This window comes from Pipistrellus hanaki (assembly GCF_964339955.1).
Source record: "Pipistrellus hanaki genome assembly, chromosome: 16".
In the NCBI taxonomy this organism is placed as follows: domain Eukaryota; kingdom Metazoa; phylum Chordata; class Mammalia; order Chiroptera; family Vespertilionidae; genus Pipistrellus; species Pipistrellus hanaki.
Genome location: NC_140518.1, coordinates 46030448 through 46048389, shown reverse-complemented (window position 1 = coordinate 46048389; position 17942 = coordinate 46030448). Strand labels below are relative to the sequence as shown.

Below are 17942 nucleotides of genomic sequence, written 5' to 3'. Positions count from 1 at the left end.
TTCTCCCTTCCTCTCTGTAAAAAATCAATAAAATATATTTAAAAAAAAAAAAAAAAAGATGTTCGAGGATAAGGCTGACTCCAAACTGCATTGCCATTTTAAAGTGACCACATTTCAAACACACAACACGGCCACTGGCAGGAGAGGTTTGGCCTGGGCGCTCCTTCCTCATTTCACTGCGGACTTGATAGAGGTGAGTTGAGAATGTGCTCTAAACACTGGGCTGGGGGCATCCTTCTCAGAGGTATGTCTGGTCCTGTCTGTGCCCATGCTGTAACGAATGGCTTGCTTTTCCTCTGCCAGGTTTTGAGGGATCTTTTTTTTTTTTTTTTTTTTTTTTTTTAAGGTACAGCCTAGAGTAGACATCTTATTTATTTATTTATTTATTTATTATATATTTTATTGATTTTGTACAGAGAGGAAGGGAGAGAGACAGAGAGCTAGAAACATCGATGAGAGAGAGTCATCTATCAGCCGCCTCCTGCACACCCCCCACTGGGGATATGCCCGCAACCAAGGTACATGCCCTTGACTGGAATCGAACCCAGGACCCTTCAGTCCCCAAGCCGACGCTCTATCCACTGAGCCAAACCGGTCTCGGCTTGAGGGATCTTCACATGTTCGGGAGAGCAGTTTGTGTCAGATGCGTGGTTTGCAGGTATTTTCTCCCTCACGGTGAGTGACGAGCCTTTTACCCTCTCCGCAGGCTGGCCTTTCACAGAGCAGACATCTTACACTGATTGCCTTATTTATCAGCTTCTCTGTGGATTCCGCTTTTGGTGTCACGTCTAACAACTTTTTGCCTAGTTCTGTGTCCCAAAGATTTTCTATTTTTCCCCCTAAAAGTTTTATAATTTTACAATTGGGTTGGTGATCCATTTTGAGTTAATTTGTATAAAAGGGTGAGGCTTAAGTTAAAGTTACTATTATTATTATTGTTGTTGTTGTCTATAGATATCCAATATTGCTGTGGCATCATTTATTGAAAAGGCCGTCTTTCCTACACTGAATTATTTTTATATCTTTGTCAAAAGGCAGTTGGGTCAGTGTGGCTCAGCTGTTTGGAGCATCATCCATACATAAGAGGCGGCAGGTTCAGTTCCTAGTCAGGGCACCTACCCAGGCTGTGGTTTGATCCCTGGTCAGGGTGCACGCAGGACCCATCTGATCAATGCAGCTCCCTCCACTCCCCCCCTCACCCCCATCTCTCTGAAAAGAAAGTCATTGGGGTATTTAGGGTATTTATGTGGGTCTGTCGCTGGGCTCTCTCTCTGTTCCATTGACCTATGTGTCTGTCCCTCTGCCAGCACCACACAGTCCTGATCATTGCAGCTGTATCACGTCTTCAAGTTGGGTAAACTAATTTACCTCATTTCTTCTTCTTTTTTTAAAAAAAGTTTTCACTATCCTAGTCCCCCTGCCTTTCCATATAAATTTTAGAATAATCTTGATATATGTACAAAAATATCTTATTGGGATTTTGATAGAAATTGCATTAAATTTGTATATCAGTTTGGGGAGAATTGCTCAACATCTTTACTATCTTGAATCTTCCAATTTATGAATATGGTATGTCTCTCCATTTATTTAGATCTTTGATTCTTTTGTCAGAGTTGTGTAATTTTCAGCATACAAATTGTGCATGTGGCTTGTTAGATTACAAACAATTACAAAATGGCTACAAAATACAAAATAAATACCAAAAAGTAAATATTTTTTAGTGTTGTAAACACGCAGATATTATTAAAGTATTGCATTTTTAATTGCAGTGTCCATGTGTTCATTGCTAGTATATAGAAATAGAATCGATCTTTGTACATGCTTCTTGCTTCCAACTGACCTTGCCAAACTCACTAATTCCTCCTACGAGTTTATAGGTGTTTTTTGTGAATCTCCTGGGATTTTCTACATTGACAGTCATGTCATCTGCAAAGACAGATTTACTTCATCCTTTCTTGTCTGCCTTTTATTTCCTTTTCTTGCCTATTGCACTGGTTAGGACGTCCAGTGCTCTGCCGAGCAAGAGCAGCGAGAGCAGACACTGTGCCTCGCGCTTAGGGAAGTGTGAGTGTAATGTTGGCTGCAGATGCTCTTTGTCAAGCAGAAGTAGCTTCCCTATTCTTCTAAGAGGTGTTTGTTTAAAAAAAAAAAAAAAATTAATGGATATTGAATTTTTAAAAATAGTTGTTCTGCTCCAACTGATATTATGTGTGTGTTTTCTTTAGTCTGTTCATATGATGGGATGCACTGATTGATTTTCAAGCACTGGGCCAGTTTTTCACCCATGGATTATGAAGTCTTACTGATCTTCTCTCTACCTTTCAGTCATTTCTTGTTTTGTATCCACTTTGTCACGGTGTTTAATTCTTTTTTTCACTCTGCTGGTTTCTATTTGCTGATATTTTGCTAAGGACTCCTGCATCTATTGGTTTGGGTATTTATTTTTTTAGAATTTCTTTTGTTTTGGTATAAGGCAGTACTAGGTTTATAAGTAAGTTGGGAAGTGTTTCCTCTTCCTTCCATTTTTCTGGGAGAAATTGTATAGAAATCACGTTGATTCTTCTTTAAAAGTTGGTAGATTCTCAGAGGAAATCACGTTGACCCTGGAGATCTTTTTCCTGGAAGACATTGTGCCACTTCGTTCTGGCCGCCGTGGATTTTTTTAAATTTTATTTTATATATATTTTTAACAGAGAGGAAGAGAGAGATAGAGAGCTAGAAACATCGATGAGAGAGAAACATTGGCCAGCTGACTCTTGCACACCCCCTACCGGGGATGTGCCCGCAACCAATGTACATGCCCTTGACCGGAATTGAACCTGGGACCTTTCAGTCCGCAGACCGACGCTCTACCACTGAGCCAAACCGGCTTCAGCTCTGGCCGCCGTGGATTTTGAAGAGAAATATGCGTCGTTTGAAACGTTTTCTGCGGAGATGAAATGTTGTTTTTTTTCTGGCTGCTTTACATACATTATCTTTAGTTCTCAAAGTCTAGTTACGATGCATCTTGCCTTGAACTCTTTGGGTTGCCTGCCTGTGGCTTGCTCATCTTCATTAGTCTGCAGGTTTACGTCTCTTGTCAGATTTGGGGCGTTTCAGCCATTATTTCTCTGAGTGCTTTCCCTGCCCTTCCTCCCTGTGCCCCCTTCTGGGATCGTGTGTCACAGCTCCGCAGGCCGGAGGCTCCCCCGTCCGTCCCCCACCACTTTTCTTTCTGTTGTCACATGGGGTATTTCGATTGTTTCGCCTCCCAAGTTGCTGGTATTTTCCGCTGCCCCCTCCGTTCTGAGCCCTCCACTAAACATTCTGCTTCAGTTGTACTTCCGTTATAACTCTCCACCCGGCGGTTCTGCAGTGTTTATTGTTTTGCTGAGGCTGGCCCTGTTTTCGTCGGTCTCTGTGTGTTCGTAATGCAGTCTGGACATCCATCACGGCGCGTCGCTGTCAGCGCTGACGCCTCTGTCATCGGCGTGGGCGTCCGTGTGAGGCCTTCCAAGTTCCCCGTAGGATGAGTGGTTTTTCAAACACCATCTGGGCAGTGCTGAGTTATGTTCGGAGACGCTGATTCTGCTTAAGCGTGTTGTGTCTTCGCTGGCTCCCCGGGCGCCCCTCTGGCAGGGCCGCGCCGCCCTGTGCCCGGAGGGAGCAGGGAGCGCAGGTTCTCCTCCTGCCTCGCCGCATCCCCGGGCCCGCTGCCAGGCTCCGGCTTTGGCTCCCCTGGGACCGCCGCTGGCACTTGGGGTGGGGGAGAGCTTGTTTCTGGCTGAGGAAGGTCAGGCGCTCCTCCTGGGCCTCCTCTCATACATCCTGAGCGGGAGGGGGGGGCGGGCCCGCAGTCTGCGGGCCGGGAGGGGGTGGCTGCCTCTGAGGGTCTGGCCGCAGTAGAATACTCATTGTCCAGGAGTTCGCTGTCTTGCCAGACTTTCCCTCTCCTGGCTCCTTGGCTAGAGAGAGCAGGCTTGGAAGGGGAACGGTGGTGGTGGTGGAGGGGGAGGGGGAGGGGGAGGCTTGGGAGGGGGCGGGTGGTGGGGGTGGAGGGGGAGGGGGAGGGGGGAGGTTTGGGAGAGGGGTGGTGGGGGAGGGGGAGGGGGAGGGGGAAGGCTTGGGAGGGGGTGAGGCTTTCTGTTTGTCTCACTGGCATCTCCAGGTGCCGCAGTCAGTTCTGGACCCCGGGCTGCTCCTGAGGTTGCATGGCGGCCCCAGCCTCAGCCTCCCCTCTCCGGCGCCTCCCGGTGGCAGCTACCGTCCAGGCTTCAGGAGCGGGGAGCAGCCGCCACCGTGCCCCCCATGGGGAGGCCCTCGGTGTGTCCACCAGGGAGCGGACTTGTCCTTCGTCTTCCCACGGCCACCGCAGCCCGGGTGCTCGGGCGCCTGCCGGGCAGCACTCACGGTGCTCACTCTGTGGCCCTGGACGGGGGCGGGCGGGCTGGAGGGGCAGCCTGGGCCTGAGCCTGTGCCTGTGGCTGCTCCGCCCGCAGCTGCTTCCCTCCCTGTGGTCCGGAGCTGAGGCCGCACGGCCGCCCGGACCGGTGCCGGCTCCTGCTCTCCTGCACCAGACGCGTCGGAAAGCGGAGCAGCTGCAGCTGGCAGCTCCTGGCTGACCTCGGGGTCAGCGGCAACGTCCGCTCCTGACCTCGGCCAGCGCCCCGCAGGCCGCCGGCAGCAAACACGCTGGTGCCGGACAAGGCCGCCTCCGCCCAGCCCGGGCTGAGGGGCCGGGAGGGGGGCAGTTGGCCTGGGCTTTGCGAGAGGAAGGAGAACCATGTGTGTGTGTGTGTGTGTGTGTGTGTGTGTGTGAGAGAGAGGGGGGGGGGAGGGAGAGGAGAGGGGAAGACGGGCGTGGTTGTGCGTCCCTGGGTGCCCTCGGCCCCCCTTTGGACCCTGAGGAGCCCAGTGAGCGCGTGATCAGCATGTCAGCGGCACCAGCGGGCGGTGGTTCCTGTGGGCGTCTGTCCTCGTTCCTGTGTGCTCCCAGAGATCCTGCTTCTGTGGGAGTCTCCTGGCTTTTGACCAAGAAAAGGGGGTCAGGCTTTGGGGGAGGCTGAGAGCCACGGCAGGAGTGGGGGGACGTGGGCACAGTGCTATGAGGGCACGGGCTTCTGTCAGTGAGCGGCCACTCTGCCTGGGAGCGGGCGGGACGGGGTTTGAGGGTGCTGCCCGGCGCCCCACGTGCTGAGGACAGCCTTCTGCGGGGTCCGGTGCCCACGCTGAGGACAGCCTTCTGCGGGGTCCGGTGCCCACGGCTGAGGACAGCCTCCTGCGGGGCCGGTGCCCACGGCTGAGGACAGCCTCCTGCGGGGCCGGTGCCCATGGCTGAGGACAGCCTCCTGCGGGGCCCGGTGCCCACGGCTGAGGACAGCCTCCTGCGGGCCCGGTGCCCACGGCTGAGGACAGCCTCCTGCGGGCCCGGTGCCCACGGCTGAGGACAGCCTCCTGCGGGGCCCGGTGCCCACGCTGAGGACAGCCTCCTGCGGGCCCGGTGCCCACGCTGAGGACAGCCTTCGCGGCGGCCGCGGTTTGGGTTGGCTGCCCGCCTGTGTCCAGCTGTGAGTCTCTGCCTCTCACTCCGGAGGGCCAGGGCCTGGGCCCAGCTGGGCAGAGTCTGCAGCGTGGGGGGTGCCAACGGTGCCAGCTGGCCGGCGCTCCGCTCCCTGGCTCCGGAGGGTGCTCCAGGCTGGTGGGCAGCATGGGCGTCGGGAAGGGTGGCACAGAGCAGGGGAGGGTCTGCAGCCACGTCTAGATTCTGATCTGGGGGAGATGAAGCGGGAGGGGGGGGGGCTGGTGCCAACAGCCACGGGCCCCCCGGCCGGCTGGGCAGTGTGCCTCTCCAGAAGGATGCCCACCACTGGCCTCGCCTCCCCTCCGCCTCCCCATCCTGTGGTGCCACCGGCAGGTACATTCCACCTGACCCTGCCTCCGTAGCCCGCTCCCTGCAGCCATGTCTCTGCCTCCGTAGCCCGCTCCCTGCAGCCATGTCTCTGCCTCCGTAGCCCGCTCCCTGCAGCCATGTCTCACTGCGGCTCCTCTGTTTTCTTCATTACACTCAGCAAATGGCCGCTGGGCCTGCAGCCCGCAGCCCGTACCTGACCGCACCCTGGGCCTCCTCCTGAGCCGGCAGGGCTGAGGGCAGAGCCTGCGATGGTGCCTCAGGCCTGGGCCGCCTGGCGGTGCCGCCCCTCACCAGCCGCTCGGTGTCTGGCCCTCCGGGTCTGCCCAGGGGGGTCTTCCCGCTGGAATGTTTCCTCACCCGCAGCCTCCACCGGACAACGCGCCCGTTTTCCAGGCTGAGCGTGGCCACTGCTGTGGGAGTCCCTGCGCAGGTGCCCAGACCGATGCGGTGCCTGCGGTCCCTCCACCCCTCTCTCTGCCCTCCCCGAGCGCTCTCACCGGGACCTGCCTGACCCCCTCGCCGGCTGGAGGAGCCCGAGCCACCACCCAGCCCCGCAGGCACGGCCTGGTGCACACTGCTCCCTACACGTGTGTCCTAGGGACTGGCCCGCATGGCTCCATTGGCTGGAGCATCATCCTGGGCACCAGAAGGTTGTAGGTTCGATTCCTGGTCAGGGCACGGACCCAGGTGGTGGGTTTGATCCCTAGTCTGGGTACACTTAAGAGGTGACTGACTGCTATGTCTCTGTCACATTGATGTCTCTCTCTCCCCCATGGTCCCCCTCTGAAAATCAATTTAAAAGTCTGTAATATGGATGGATCCGTATACAAATAGGTAACGGGGTGGGCAGGCGTGTGAGCAGTGAGAGATGGAAGAATGGACGGTGGCTGGCGGACTCACTCGCCTGGCAGGCATAGGGGCGCCGCGGGTGGAGTCAGCACAGGGCACATCCTGCCCAGGGAGCAGGGGCTGTCCTGGGAAACCCCACTGGCTGCCCTAGAGACCTCCGCAGCTTCCCGGTCTGAGAGCAGCACCGGCACTCCGCAGACCACGGTGGAGGAAGAGGCTCTGGGAGAGAGGGAAGGCCGCCCTCGGCCGCGGCCATGGCAGAGGGGGCTGGGCACTGGGGAGAGGCAGGGCGGGCGGGGAGGCGAGCTCCGGCTGGGTGGGGGAGCCTTGGGGAGAAGAAGCCCACCGTGCTGCTGGCTCAGGGGGGTGATGGCAGAGGGGCCACCTCAGCCCCAGGGTCCCACGTCTGGGCTTGCTTCCTCCATTTGCCCAGGCCCTCACCCGGCAGGAAGTGCCCGGGCAGGTGGGTGGAGGCCGTGGGAGCGGTCCTCCGGGAGAGGGCACAGGGCTGGAGAGCCGCAGCGGCCCGGGCTGTGCGCCCCCGTGTGGCCTGCCCTGGGCAGCTCCCAGGAGCAGGGGGAGGCGCTGCTGGCCGGCAGCTGCTGGGCCGGGAGGGGAGAAGAGGGGAGCAGGACTCCGGCAGAAGGGTTTCTGGTCCTGTGAGCCCCTCCAGCACATGCAGGAGACCGAGGCCGCTTTGCCCAAGGCCACCCCGAAAACTGGCTCAGGACCACCCCGAATGCAGTGCCTGCTTCTGCACAGTCTTCTGCCCCCGTCCAGCCAAGGGGCTGAGCCGCAGTAAGACACAAACTTCTCCACGCTGTCAGCACAGGGACATGATCTGCCACCCAAGGATATGGCTCAGTGGATAGAGCGTCGGCCTGCAGACTGAAGGGTCCCGGGTTCGATTCCGATCAAGGGCATGTACCTTGGTTGAGGGCACATCCCCAGTAGGGGGTGTTGCAAGAGGCAGCTGGTTGATGTTTCTCTCTCATCGATGTTTCTAGCTCTCTATCCCTCTCCCTTCCCCTCTGTAAAAAAGTCAATAAAATATAAGAAAAGAAAACCATAGAGTGTAGTGATTTAAAAGCCTGGCATGGGGCCTGAGTGCCTGGGCATGGGTTCCGCTCTGCCATTGACAGATCTGGGATGAGTGATTTAACCGCTCCAGCCTCAGTTTCCTCATCTGGAATACAGTGCCTCCTCGTGGTCTGTGTTGATGAGGGTGAGTTCATGTATGTGCTTGGAATGGCGCCGTGAGCAGGCGTGTGTGGCCTGTGTTTGCCTATGGGAGTAGGTGTGAGCTCATGTGTGAGTGTGCGTGAGTGTGAGGGCGTGGGGGTACAGGGAGGAGAGAGTGGTGAGGGTGTGTGCGCGGAGTCGGGTGGGAGCGTTTTCCACACGCAGGTGTGTGTTACATGGGAGGCTGTGTGAGGCGTGTGTGTGCCTGTGTCAGGGGCTCCGGAGCCTCCACAGAACAGGTCCGGGCTGAGAGGCTGGGTTTGGGCTCCGACGCTGGTTTCTCCAAAAGTGACTTCACGGACACCTCCTCCTGGCCCAGCTGGTCCCTCGGGGGTGGGGATGGGGGTGGGGGAGGAGCCCGATGGCGGCGGGGGACCAGTGGGCACAGGGGTGAAATAAAGACTGAATTAACTCAGCCCCGCAGCTCCAGCTCCTGACGCCAGGACCACCCTGCCCGCCCCTCCCTGTCCGCTCCCTTCTCACCGGAGTCACCCCTCAGCCCCAGCACCAACCTGTCCACCTGCAGGGCGGGGCCGGCTCGCTGTGGCCTCTCCTTTCCCATGAGCCTGGGTGGCTCAGGGCCCACGGAGAGCCTGCGTGGGCCCTCACCGTGTTAGCGAGCAGGGCGCTTCCTTCCCTGCCAGGGGCGAGGCCGGTGCGGGGGACGCCGGGGGCGAGGCCGGTGCGGGGGACCCGGGGGGCGAGGCGGGTGCGGGGGACGCCGGGCGGGGAGGCCGGTGCGGGGGACGCCGGGGGCGAGGCCGGTGCGGGGGACGCCGGGGGCGAGGCGGGTGCGGGGGACCCGGGGGGCGAGGCCGGTGCGGGGGACCCGGGGGGCGAGGCCGGTGCGGGGGACGCCGGGGGCGAGGCCGGTGCGGGGGACGCCGGGGGCGAGGCGGGTGCGGGGGACCCGGGGGGCGAGGCCGGTGCGGGGGACCCGGGGGGCGAGGCCGGTGCGGGGGACCCGGGGGGCGAGGCCGGTGCGGGGGACCCGGGGGGCGAGGCCGGTGCGGGGGACCCGGGGGGCGAGGCCGGTGCGGGGGACGCCGGGGGCGAGGCCGGTGCGGGGGACCCGGGCGGCGAGGCCGGTGCGGGGCCAGGGCAGCACTGGCCGTGGCCCGGCCCGGTGACCGGGAGCTCTTCCTCCATGTCAGAGGGAGCTCAGCAGGAGCTGCCACAGGAATTGGCGGTTGCCATGAATTTTTAAAGGAGGATTTACATAATATTTACAAGGTTGAATTTGGTAAGAACCTGTACTTATTGTGTAGAAACATTAACCGAGTTTCCTGTTTTGGTCACCCTGATGTTCCAGAACCTAGCTCAGTGCTTGGCACTTCCTGGTGTACAAATGCCTGCTGGCTCCGAGGCACCGAGACCGGTTCTGCCTTCATGGTGCGGCCGCGGTTCCGAGAGGACATGATGGCGGTCCCGGAGGACACGGTGGTGGCGGTCCCCTCTCCGGAGGACACGTGGTGGCGGTCCCCTCTCCGGAGGACACGTGGTGGCGGTCCCCTCCCCGGAGGACACGGTGGTGGCGGTCCCCTCCCCGGAGGACACGGTGGTGGCGGTCCCCTCCCCGGAGGACACGGTGGTGGCGGTCCTCTCTCCGAAGGACACGTGGTGGCGGTCCCCTCTCCGGAGGACACTGTGGTGGCGGTCCCCTCTCCGAAGGACACGTGGTGGCGGTCTCCTCTCCGGAGGACACGCTGGTGGCGGTCTCTGGAGGACACTGTGGTGGTGGTCCCCTCTCCGAAGGACACGTGGTGGCGGTCTCCTCTCCGGAGGACACGGTGGTGGCGGTCCCCTCTCCGGAGGACACGGTGGTGGCGGTCCCCTCCCCGGAGGACACGGTGGTGGCGGTCCCCTCTCCGGAGGACACTGTGGTGGCGGTCCCCTCTCCGGAGGACACGTGGTGGCGGTCTTGTCTTTGGAGGACACGGTGGGCGGTCCCCTCTCCGGAGGACACGGTGGTGGCGGTCCCCTCTCCGGAGGACACGGTGGTGGCGGTCCTCTCTCCGAAGGACACGTGGTGGCGGTCCCCTCTCCGGAGGACACGGTGGTGGCGGTCCTCTCTCCGAAGGACACGTGGTGGCGGTCCCCTCTCCGGAGGACACTGTGGTGGCGGTCTCCTCTCCGGAGGACACGTGGTGGCGGTCTCCTCTCCGGAGGACACGTGGTGGCGGTCTCCTCTCCGGAGGACACGTGGTGGCGGTCCCCTCTCCGGAGGACACGCTGGTGGCGGTCTCTGGAGGACACTGTGGTGGTGGTCCCCTCTCCGGAGGACACGGTGGTGGCGGCAGCAGACACTGGGTTAAGCGGGCACTACCTTGATCCTGACGTTTCCTTTCTGCAGTTTAGAATCATTTTTTCATCAGGTTTCTGATAGACCCTCCCTTCCCCCAGCTGATGGGCGATGACGTGACCTGTGGCCTGGACGTACCTGAGCACCTGACCAGGCACCTTATACGGACTGTGCACTGAACCACCATCTGCCCCTGCCAGATGCCTGAGCCCTGCCCCTGTAGGACCGCACATGGAGCCGCCAATCGGCGCATGCTGAGCACTCTAAGCCCCATCCACCCATCCCTCCCCCCGAGAGGTGCGTTCCTCTCCCCTGCGAGGCAGCCAGCAGCCCTTTCCCTGGTAAAGCCTGCACCCTGGTTTTCGGCTCCCGATTGGTTTCTGTCCCAGCTTCCTCTGGGGAGAGGATGCGCTCACCGGCCTGTGGACAGAGGACACAGGGGCGTCCCTGCCTGACCGCCACAGCGGCCTCCTGGACAGGGTTCTCCTGGGAGCCCGGGGCAGCCCAGGCCTCCCTCCAGGGGCACAGGCTCCCAGCAGGGGCTGTGCCCTCTGCCCGCTCTCCCTGTGCCCACAGTGAGCCCTCCAGGTGCCCGGCCTGGGCTGGGGCTCTGCTGAGCCTCCCCCTGCCCTGTCCTTCCACCCTGCTGTCCACGCAGCGGCCCGAGCGGCCGGGCTGCTCCCTGGGGGTGTGATCGGCCCGCACGTGGGCCAGAGCCGGGCGGCGCCGCCTTCTCTGGAAGTCCCTGCGGTGTGAGCTCGGCGTGTGTGTTTCAAGTGAGGTCTGATGGGAAAATGGAGCAAGCACCCTCCCCCTCCTGCCCTTATCTTTTCCGTCTCCATGGTGACTCACCACTGCCTGCTGCCTGCATCCCAGCCTCTGCCAGGGACTCAGAGCCCGGCCGGTCCCTCCCTCCGCTGGGCCTGTTCCCGCACCCTGCCTCCTCCCCGGCGAGTCCAGAGACAGCTCCTCTTCCCACCGACCTCACATCCAGTTCTCAGCTCTGGCTTGGCTCCTCGACCACCCCTTACGCCCTCCGCCTGCCTCGCGCAGCCCATCCATCCCCACGCGGCCTCACCGGCTCTCTGGGCCTCCGCCCTCAGCCTCCGGACCAGCCCTACGCCCAGCCTCCCATGCCCAGGCCCGCCTTCTCAGTCATTTCCTTTTGTCACCGGTTTGGCAAACAGGCAAGTCCTCTCCTAAGACATGGAGGAAGGAGTGGGGTGGGACGGGGCTCCCTGGAGACGGGGTGGAGCGCAGGGGGCGATGGCGAGGCCGTGAAAACCCCTTCTCTGAATAACGGTTCTGTTGTTACTTCCAAGGAGAGAAAGCAGAGCCTCATGGGAAACAGCGGCAACAGTTGGTAAGCGGCGGGCCTGCTGGTGTGGGTGTGGGCCTGGGCCGGCTGTCCGGGAGGCGGGGGGAGCTCTGGGTTGGACCTGCCGGGTCCGGAGCAGGTGCTGCCGGAAATGGCGGTGCTGCAGGGAGGCGATTGGAGCTCCAGAAGGGGAGTGTGGGGCACCTGAGAACCAGGCCTCACCCCACCACCTCAGCTCCTCCCTAGGAGTCCCCCTCGGGGGTCAGGAGACTGCAGAGGGCTCACTCCTGAGGCGGCCCTGACTCCTCCCTGGAGCCCAAGCACTAGGTGGGGTGCAGGCGCTGGGTGGGGTGGGGTGCAGGCGCTTATGGGGTGCAGGCGCTGGGAGGGGTGGGGTGCAGATGATGGGTGGGGGTCAGGAGGCTGCAGAGGGCTCACTCCTGAGGCGGCCCTGACTCCTCCCTGGAGCCCAAGCACTAGGTGGGGTGCAGGCGCTGGGTGGGGTGGGGTCCAGGCGCTTATGGGGTGCAGGCGCTTATGGGGTGCAGGCGCTGGGAGGGGTGGGGTGCAGATGATGGGTGGGGTGCAGGCGCCAGATGGGGTGCAGGCGCTGCTGGGGTACAGGCACTGATGGGGTGCAGGCGCTGGGTGGGGTGCAGGAGCAGTGCCCAGAGCACCATCGCATCAGCTCTCGCCTGCTGGAGATGCGGGAGCAGTCGGATGGGGGTGAGGGGGGGGGGGCGCCCGCGGTCCTGACCCTGAGTCCCCGCCCCCCATGCGGCTCTCAGATGACCCGTCTGCACCCCCCCAGGTCCCACACGCCGCCCCCCAGGCTGGAGCGGGGCCTGGGGTCCGGGCCCGGGGCGCCCATGGAGCCGCCTGCCTGCGCCCTCTGCCCGGAGAGGCCCACGCGGGACCGGTGCCCCCCGCGCCGCAGGGGCCGGCGGAGGGGCCTGCGGGGCCTGGAAGAGAAGATGGGGCGCCTGCTGCGGAGGCCGCCGCCCGCCCTGCAGGTGGGCCGGGCCCTGGGGGAGGGGGGCGCGGGAGCCTGTCGGGCGCGGGGGCTGCGGCCTGTTCCTGGGGTCGGTGCGAAGTGGGGGATGGATGCGCTCAGCCGGGGGTCTGCTCGGGAGTGTCCGCTCCGCGGGGGGTCCGCTCCAGGGGTCCTCTTGGGGGTCCTCTAGGGGGTCCGCTCCGGGGGGGGGGTCCGCTCGGGTGTCCTCTCTGGGGGTCCGCTCCGGGCCCCTCCGCCTCGGGCACTGACCGGCCTCTCCCGCAGGAGCGCGGCGCGGGCCCGGAGCCGCTGCTGCTGGCGCGCGTGGGCGCGGGGGGCGGCCCGCTGCTCAGGATGGGCGCCGTGAGCCGCGGCCTGAAGCACCCACTGGCCCGCGACACGCCCGTCTGCCTGCTCGCCGTGCTGGGCGCGCCGCGCCCCGGGAAGGCCCTGCTCCTCCGCCGCCTGCTGCAGGCGCTGCCTGGCCCGGTGGGCGCGGGGCCGGGGCCGGGGGGCCGGGGTGGGCGCGGGGCCGGGGGGTCGGGGGGGGGCCAGGACAGGGGGCCGGGGGGCCGGGGGGCGCGGGGCCTGGTGGCCTGGGGTGTAGGGTCGCGGCTTCGGGCGGAGCGGCTGGGCGCACCCTGACGCCCTCCTCTGCCAGCAGGAGGCAGAGGGCTGGCCGAGCGGAGGGGGCGCCCTGCGGGGGTGCAGATGGGGCGCCGACAGCCCGGACAGGGGCGTGCGCATGTGGAGCCAGCCCTTCCTGCTGGGGAAGGAGGGCCAGCAGGTGAGGGAGGCCCGGGGGTCCGGGAGGGGAGGGGAGGGGAGGGGAGGGGAGGGGAAGGGGAACGGGGAGATGGGGTGGGTGCAGGCGCTGGGTGGGGTGCAGGCGTTGGGAGGAAGGGAGGCAGGCTGCCCTCGGTCTGACCCCGGCACAGGTGGCTGTGTTTCTGGTGGACACTGGGGACGCCATGAGCCCGGAGCTGAGCCCGGAGACCAGGACCAAGCTGTGCGCCCTCATCATGATGCTGAGCTCCTATCAGGTGAGGCGCGGGGCCCGGGCCCTGGCACCCCGCTGGGTCCGGCCCTCAGAGCCGGTGCGTCACAGAGCCAGGCTTTGTGCACAGGGTCTCTGCGGATTCGGGGGTGCCCTGCCAGGAAAGGATGCCCCCCGTTGGTGAAGGTGGGAGCATTGCTTGTTCTGAAGGAGGCTGAAGTCCTGGGGCAGTTGCAGTTCAGGGTCATCCCGCCTGCCTCCCGTCTCCCCTCCCCCCCCCCCCTCAGGCTGCGCAGACCCCCGGGCTGGGCCTCCAAGGCCCCGAGACCCACAGCCAGACCGGGGGCTCCCCCTCCGGGGACCTCCCTGGACCCCTGCCCTGGCAGGCCCTCTCCCATGTGTCCCCTGTTCCAGATCCTCCACACGTCCCGGGAGCTGGAGGACACAGACCTCGAATACCTGGAGGTGAGGACTCACCGGCGTTGGGTGCTGCCGCCCCTGCCCACCATGAGGCTAGAGGGCTGGGCCAGCCGGAACCAGGCGCCTCCAGTTCTCACCTGGCCTCCCAGGGTCTGCAGGCGTGGCGGGTTCGAGGCAGAGGAGGAAGCCCGAGACAGCTGGTGGGAGCGGGGAGGCTGGGAGCGTGCTGTGGGCCCCGGGGACGGAGGCGCGGACCTGGCGTGGCCCCAGCTGTGCCCTCGTTGCCTCTAGATGTTTGTCCACGTGGCTGAGGTGATGGGCAGGCACTGCGGGATGGTGCCCATCCAGGTGAGACCCGCTCTGGACGCGTCACGCAGCCGCGGGCCCGCGCGCGGGCTGCTGGTGTCAGGAGCCCTTCTCTTCCAGCGCCTGGACCTCCTCGTCCGAGACTCACCCCACCCCAGCCCGGCCGGGCGGGGGCCCGTGGGGGACGCCCTCCGGGTGAGTGCGGAGGGAGGGGTGCGGGGCGGCGGCAGAGGCGGGGGTCCCGTAGGGCAGCCAGGGCGGGGCCGGACCCCCGCGCAGCCATGCCCTCCGTCTCTCAGGAATCTGGCAAGTACCCCCGGGTCCGGGAGCTGCTGCGAGGGAGGCAGGCCCGCCGCTGCCTCCTGCCTGCGCCGAGGCTGCCGCGGGCCGGCAGAGACCGCGGGAGCCCGGGCGGTGAGTGTCCGGGCGGCAGAGGCCCCGGCCGCCCTCCTGGTGACCGGCCCCTCACTGCCAGCGCCCCCGCCTCGGAGCCCCCTCCTCCCGCAGCCCGTCCTCAGCGAGCGTCCCCGCAGGCCCAGACGCCGCCGCCTGCCCGCTGCGGGCCTACGTCGCCGAGGTGCTGAGCGCGGCCCCCCAGCTCGCCAAGAGCCGCAGCCAGGGCTGCGGGAGCGAGGGGCGCCCCGTGGCCCGGGGGGACGGGCGCCTGCTCACCGGGCAGCAGCTGGCTCAGGAGATCAAGGTGCGACATCTCCCCAGAGACCGGGACAGGCCCGCCCTCCCTCCCCGAGGCCCTCACATTTCCCATATTCCCCAGAACCTCTCGGGCTGGATGGGGCGGCCGGGGCCCGGCTTTGGCTCTCCGGAGGAGGTACGGAGCTCCCTGGGGGCCGGGGGGCGGTGGGGGGCGGAGGAAGGAGAGGCAGCTGGCCTTCCTGTGGACAGATGGCCGCCCAGCTGCAGGACCTGCGGACTGTGGAGGCCGCCAAGCAGGAGTTCAAGGAGTTCGTGCGGCAGCAGGTGAGGCAGCCTGCGGGGGGCGGGGAGGGGAGCGCGGGGGGCGGGTGTCCCCGCAGGCGGCCCTGGGGAGGCTCTCAGGTCCGCTGCTCAGGGAGCCCTCTCTCCCCACAGGACGCGGCCACCAAGCGCATCTTCTCGGCGCTCCGGGTGCTGCCGGACACCATGAGGAGCCTGCTGTGGGCGCAGAAGGACGCGGTCCTGGCCCGCCACGCCGCGGCCCTGCGGGGCCCGGGGAGGGCGCGGGCCCTGGAGGCGCTGGAGGCCGAGCTGCAGGCCCAGGCCCGCGCCTTCATGGACGCCTACACCGTGCGCTTCTGCGGGCACCTGGCCGCCGTGGGCGGGGCCCTGGGCGCCGGGCTCATGGGCCTGGCGGGCGGCGTGGTGGGCGCGGGCATGGCCGCGGCGGCGCTGGCCGCGGAGGCCGGGATGGTGGCCGCCGGAGCCGCGGTGGGGGCCACGGGGGCCGCCGTGGTGGGGGGTGGCGTGGGCGCGGGGCTGGCTGCCGCCCTGGGCTGCCTGGAGGGGGAGGAGGAAGAGCGGCTGCAGGCGGGGGACCGAGAGCCGCTGCTCGGGGCGGAGTGAGGGGCCCCCCCAGACAGGAAGAGGAGGGAGGATGGAGGCGGAGGGAGGAGGCGGGAGGGAAGGGGGGGTTCCCCGGACCCCCATGTCCCACCCCGCCTGAGTGAGTGCCAGATCCGGTGGCTGGCTGAGCTGAAGAACCCGGGGCCGGGAGGGGCCGGGGCAGGAGCAGGCTGGGTGGTGAGCGGGAGGTAGGGCTGTTTCGGTTGCAGCATTGCTCACTGGCCATTGGCCCAGATAAGCCTGCCCCGTGTCCCCACGCTGTTTGCTCTGGTTCACCCTGGCGGCTGGAAGCTGAGCGAGCTGGACCTCCGGGGGTGGGGGGAGGGCTTGTCCTTTCAGATGGGGCAGCTGGTTCAGTGACCTTGGTGATCAGTATCGGGGAGCACTGAAGGGGGCTGGGGAGGAGAGAGCAGGGAGGCCCCGTGTCGGGGGCAGAGGAGAAGCCTGTCCCGGGCCTGCTCCCAAGCTGCCAGCGGGACGGGGGTGTCCCCAGTCCTGACCCCCAGGGCATCGGCCGCGGGCCCGGAGCGAGGCCTCGGGGCTGTGCCCTGTCCACGCCGCTCAGGTGCCGCGTGCCTGTGCCGCGTGCGGATGCCATCCCGGCGCCGGGCTGATGGACCCCCGAGACCACGTCCGCGCCGCACAGATGGCCGGAGCCTCTGCGAGTCCTCGCGCTCCGGCCGGGAGCACGCCTCTCCCTGCCCACCGGCCTCGGGAGGACCCTCTGCGCCGTGCCAGCAGGAGCCTGGTGCAGCCCCACGGGGCCCGAGGGCCCGGCCCTCCCCGGGCCAGGAGGTCCCACAGGAAGGCTTGCTTTTGACTGTAAAAAGCCGATGGGCACGTTATTCACAAATAAAACGTGTGCTTGAACGTTCGCTTCCCAGCCAGTCAGAGAAACGGCTCTCCAGCCCCAGGGGCTTGGGCAGGAGGAGTGACCGGAGCTCCACTGGGGACTCCTGGGCGGGAGGAGGCGCACGGACGTGAGAGATCGGGGCCTGCGTGTCCGAGGCCCCGCCGGGGAGGGGGCTGTGGGGGTCAGGCCACAGACCTGTCCGCTCCCGGCTCTCTGTGCTCGGGTGGCCTGTGCTCGGGGGCCGCCGCCTGTCCTGGCAGGAGACGAGGACTGTGGGAGGTCCTTGCTAACGCGGCGGAGAGAGGGCGGCCCAGGCCACTTCCGTGGGGCCAGGCGGGTCAGAGTCGCCGCAGGGGCCCGAACCCGCCTTTCACAGATGCAAACGCAGAGAGGGGAAGGTTCAGCTGAGGCTCCCCAGCCGCTGGCAGCAAAACAGAGCCCCCTCCAGCTCTCCCCCCAAAAGCCTGACCCCGGCTGGCGTTCCTCAGACGCAGCTGCCCGCGGTGCTGGCATCGAGATGCTCCTCTTCGGTGATCTTGCCCCCACCCCAGCCCGGCTCTAAGAGGCGGTGCCGTGTGTGTGTGTGTGTGTGTGTGTGTGTGTGTGTCACAGAGGCAGAGATCTCCGTGTGTGTGTGTGTGTGTGTGTGTGTGTGTGGCGCAGAGGCAGAGGTCGCCGTGTGTGTGTGTGTGTGTGTGTGTGTGTGTGGTGCAGAGGCAGAGGTGGCCGTGTGTGTGTGTGTGTGTGTGTGTGTGTGGCGCAGAGGCAGAGGTCGCCGTGTGTGTGTGTGTGTGTGTGTGTGTGTGTGTCACAGAGGCAGAGGTCGCCGTGTGTGTGTGTGTGTGTGTGTGTGTGTGGCGCAGAGGCAGAGGTCGCCGTGTGTGTGTGTGTGTGTGTGTGTGTGTGGCGCAGAGGCAGAGGTCGCCGTGTGTGTGTGTGTGTGTGTGTGTGTGTGTGTGTGGCGCAGAGGCAGAGGTCGCCGTGTGTGTGTGTGTGTGTGTGTGTGTGTGTGTGTGGCGCAGAGGCAGAGGTGGCCGTGTGTGTGTGTGTGTGTGTGTGTGTGTGTGGCGCAGAGGCAGAGGTGGCCGTGTGTGTGTGTGTGTGTGTGTGTGTGTGTGGCGCAGAGGCAGAGGTCGCGGTGGGGAGCACGGGGCTCAGCAGCAGAGGCTGCAGTTGGTAAGACGGGGGAAATAGCGACGCAGAGAACCCTC

The 17942-nt window shown here is 64.3% G+C and overlaps 2 protein-coding genes across 6 annotated transcripts; one reads left to right on the top strand and one right to left on the bottom strand.

Annotated features, from left to right (window-relative positions):
- Positions 1-9151: 9151 nt before the first annotated feature.
- LOC311610389 (uncharacterized protein) lies at positions 9152-11213 on the bottom strand. 2 transcript variants are annotated; one of them, XM_084861588.1, is made up of 3 exons: positions 10422-10553; positions 10096-10328; positions 9152-9859 (listed from the first exon to the last, which is right to left on the bottom strand). In XM_084861588.1, exons 1-3 carry the CDS (start codon positions 10534-10536, stop codon positions 9302-9304), a joined length of 906 nt encoding a protein of 301 aa, XP_084717714.1. In that variant the 5' UTR covers positions 10537-10553; the 3' UTR covers positions 9152-9301. The 2 variants fall into 2 exon arrangements, 1 of the variants encoding a protein (XP_084717714.1); XR_014792956.1 differs by lacking the exons at positions 9152-9859; positions 10422-10553 and adding an exon at positions 11136-11213 and having other exon boundaries at positions 10073-10328.
- Positions 10595-15906, top strand: RNF112 (ring finger protein 112). Of its 4 annotated transcripts, none has more exons than XM_084861518.1 (14): positions 10595-11470; positions 11606-11646; positions 12413-12614; positions 12881-13084; positions 13260-13382; positions 13534-13638; positions 14007-14057; positions 14304-14513; positions 14618-14732; positions 14852-15018; positions 15094-15147; positions 15222-15296; positions 15408-15677; positions 15819-15906. In XM_084861518.1, exons 1-14 carry the CDS (start codon positions 11078-11080, stop codon positions 15876-15878), a joined length of 2070 nt encoding a protein of 689 aa, XP_084717644.1. In that variant the 5' UTR covers positions 10595-11077; the 3' UTR covers positions 15879-15906. The 4 variants fall into 4 exon arrangements, with proteins under 4 accessions (XP_084717644.1, XP_084717643.1, XP_084717641.1 ...); XM_084861517.1 differs by having other exon boundaries at positions 14304-14360; positions 14439-14513; positions 15408-15900; XM_084861515.1 differs by having other exon boundaries at positions 14304-14360; positions 14439-14513; positions 15222-15900.
- The last annotated feature ends 2036 nt before the right edge of the window (positions 15907-17942 follow it).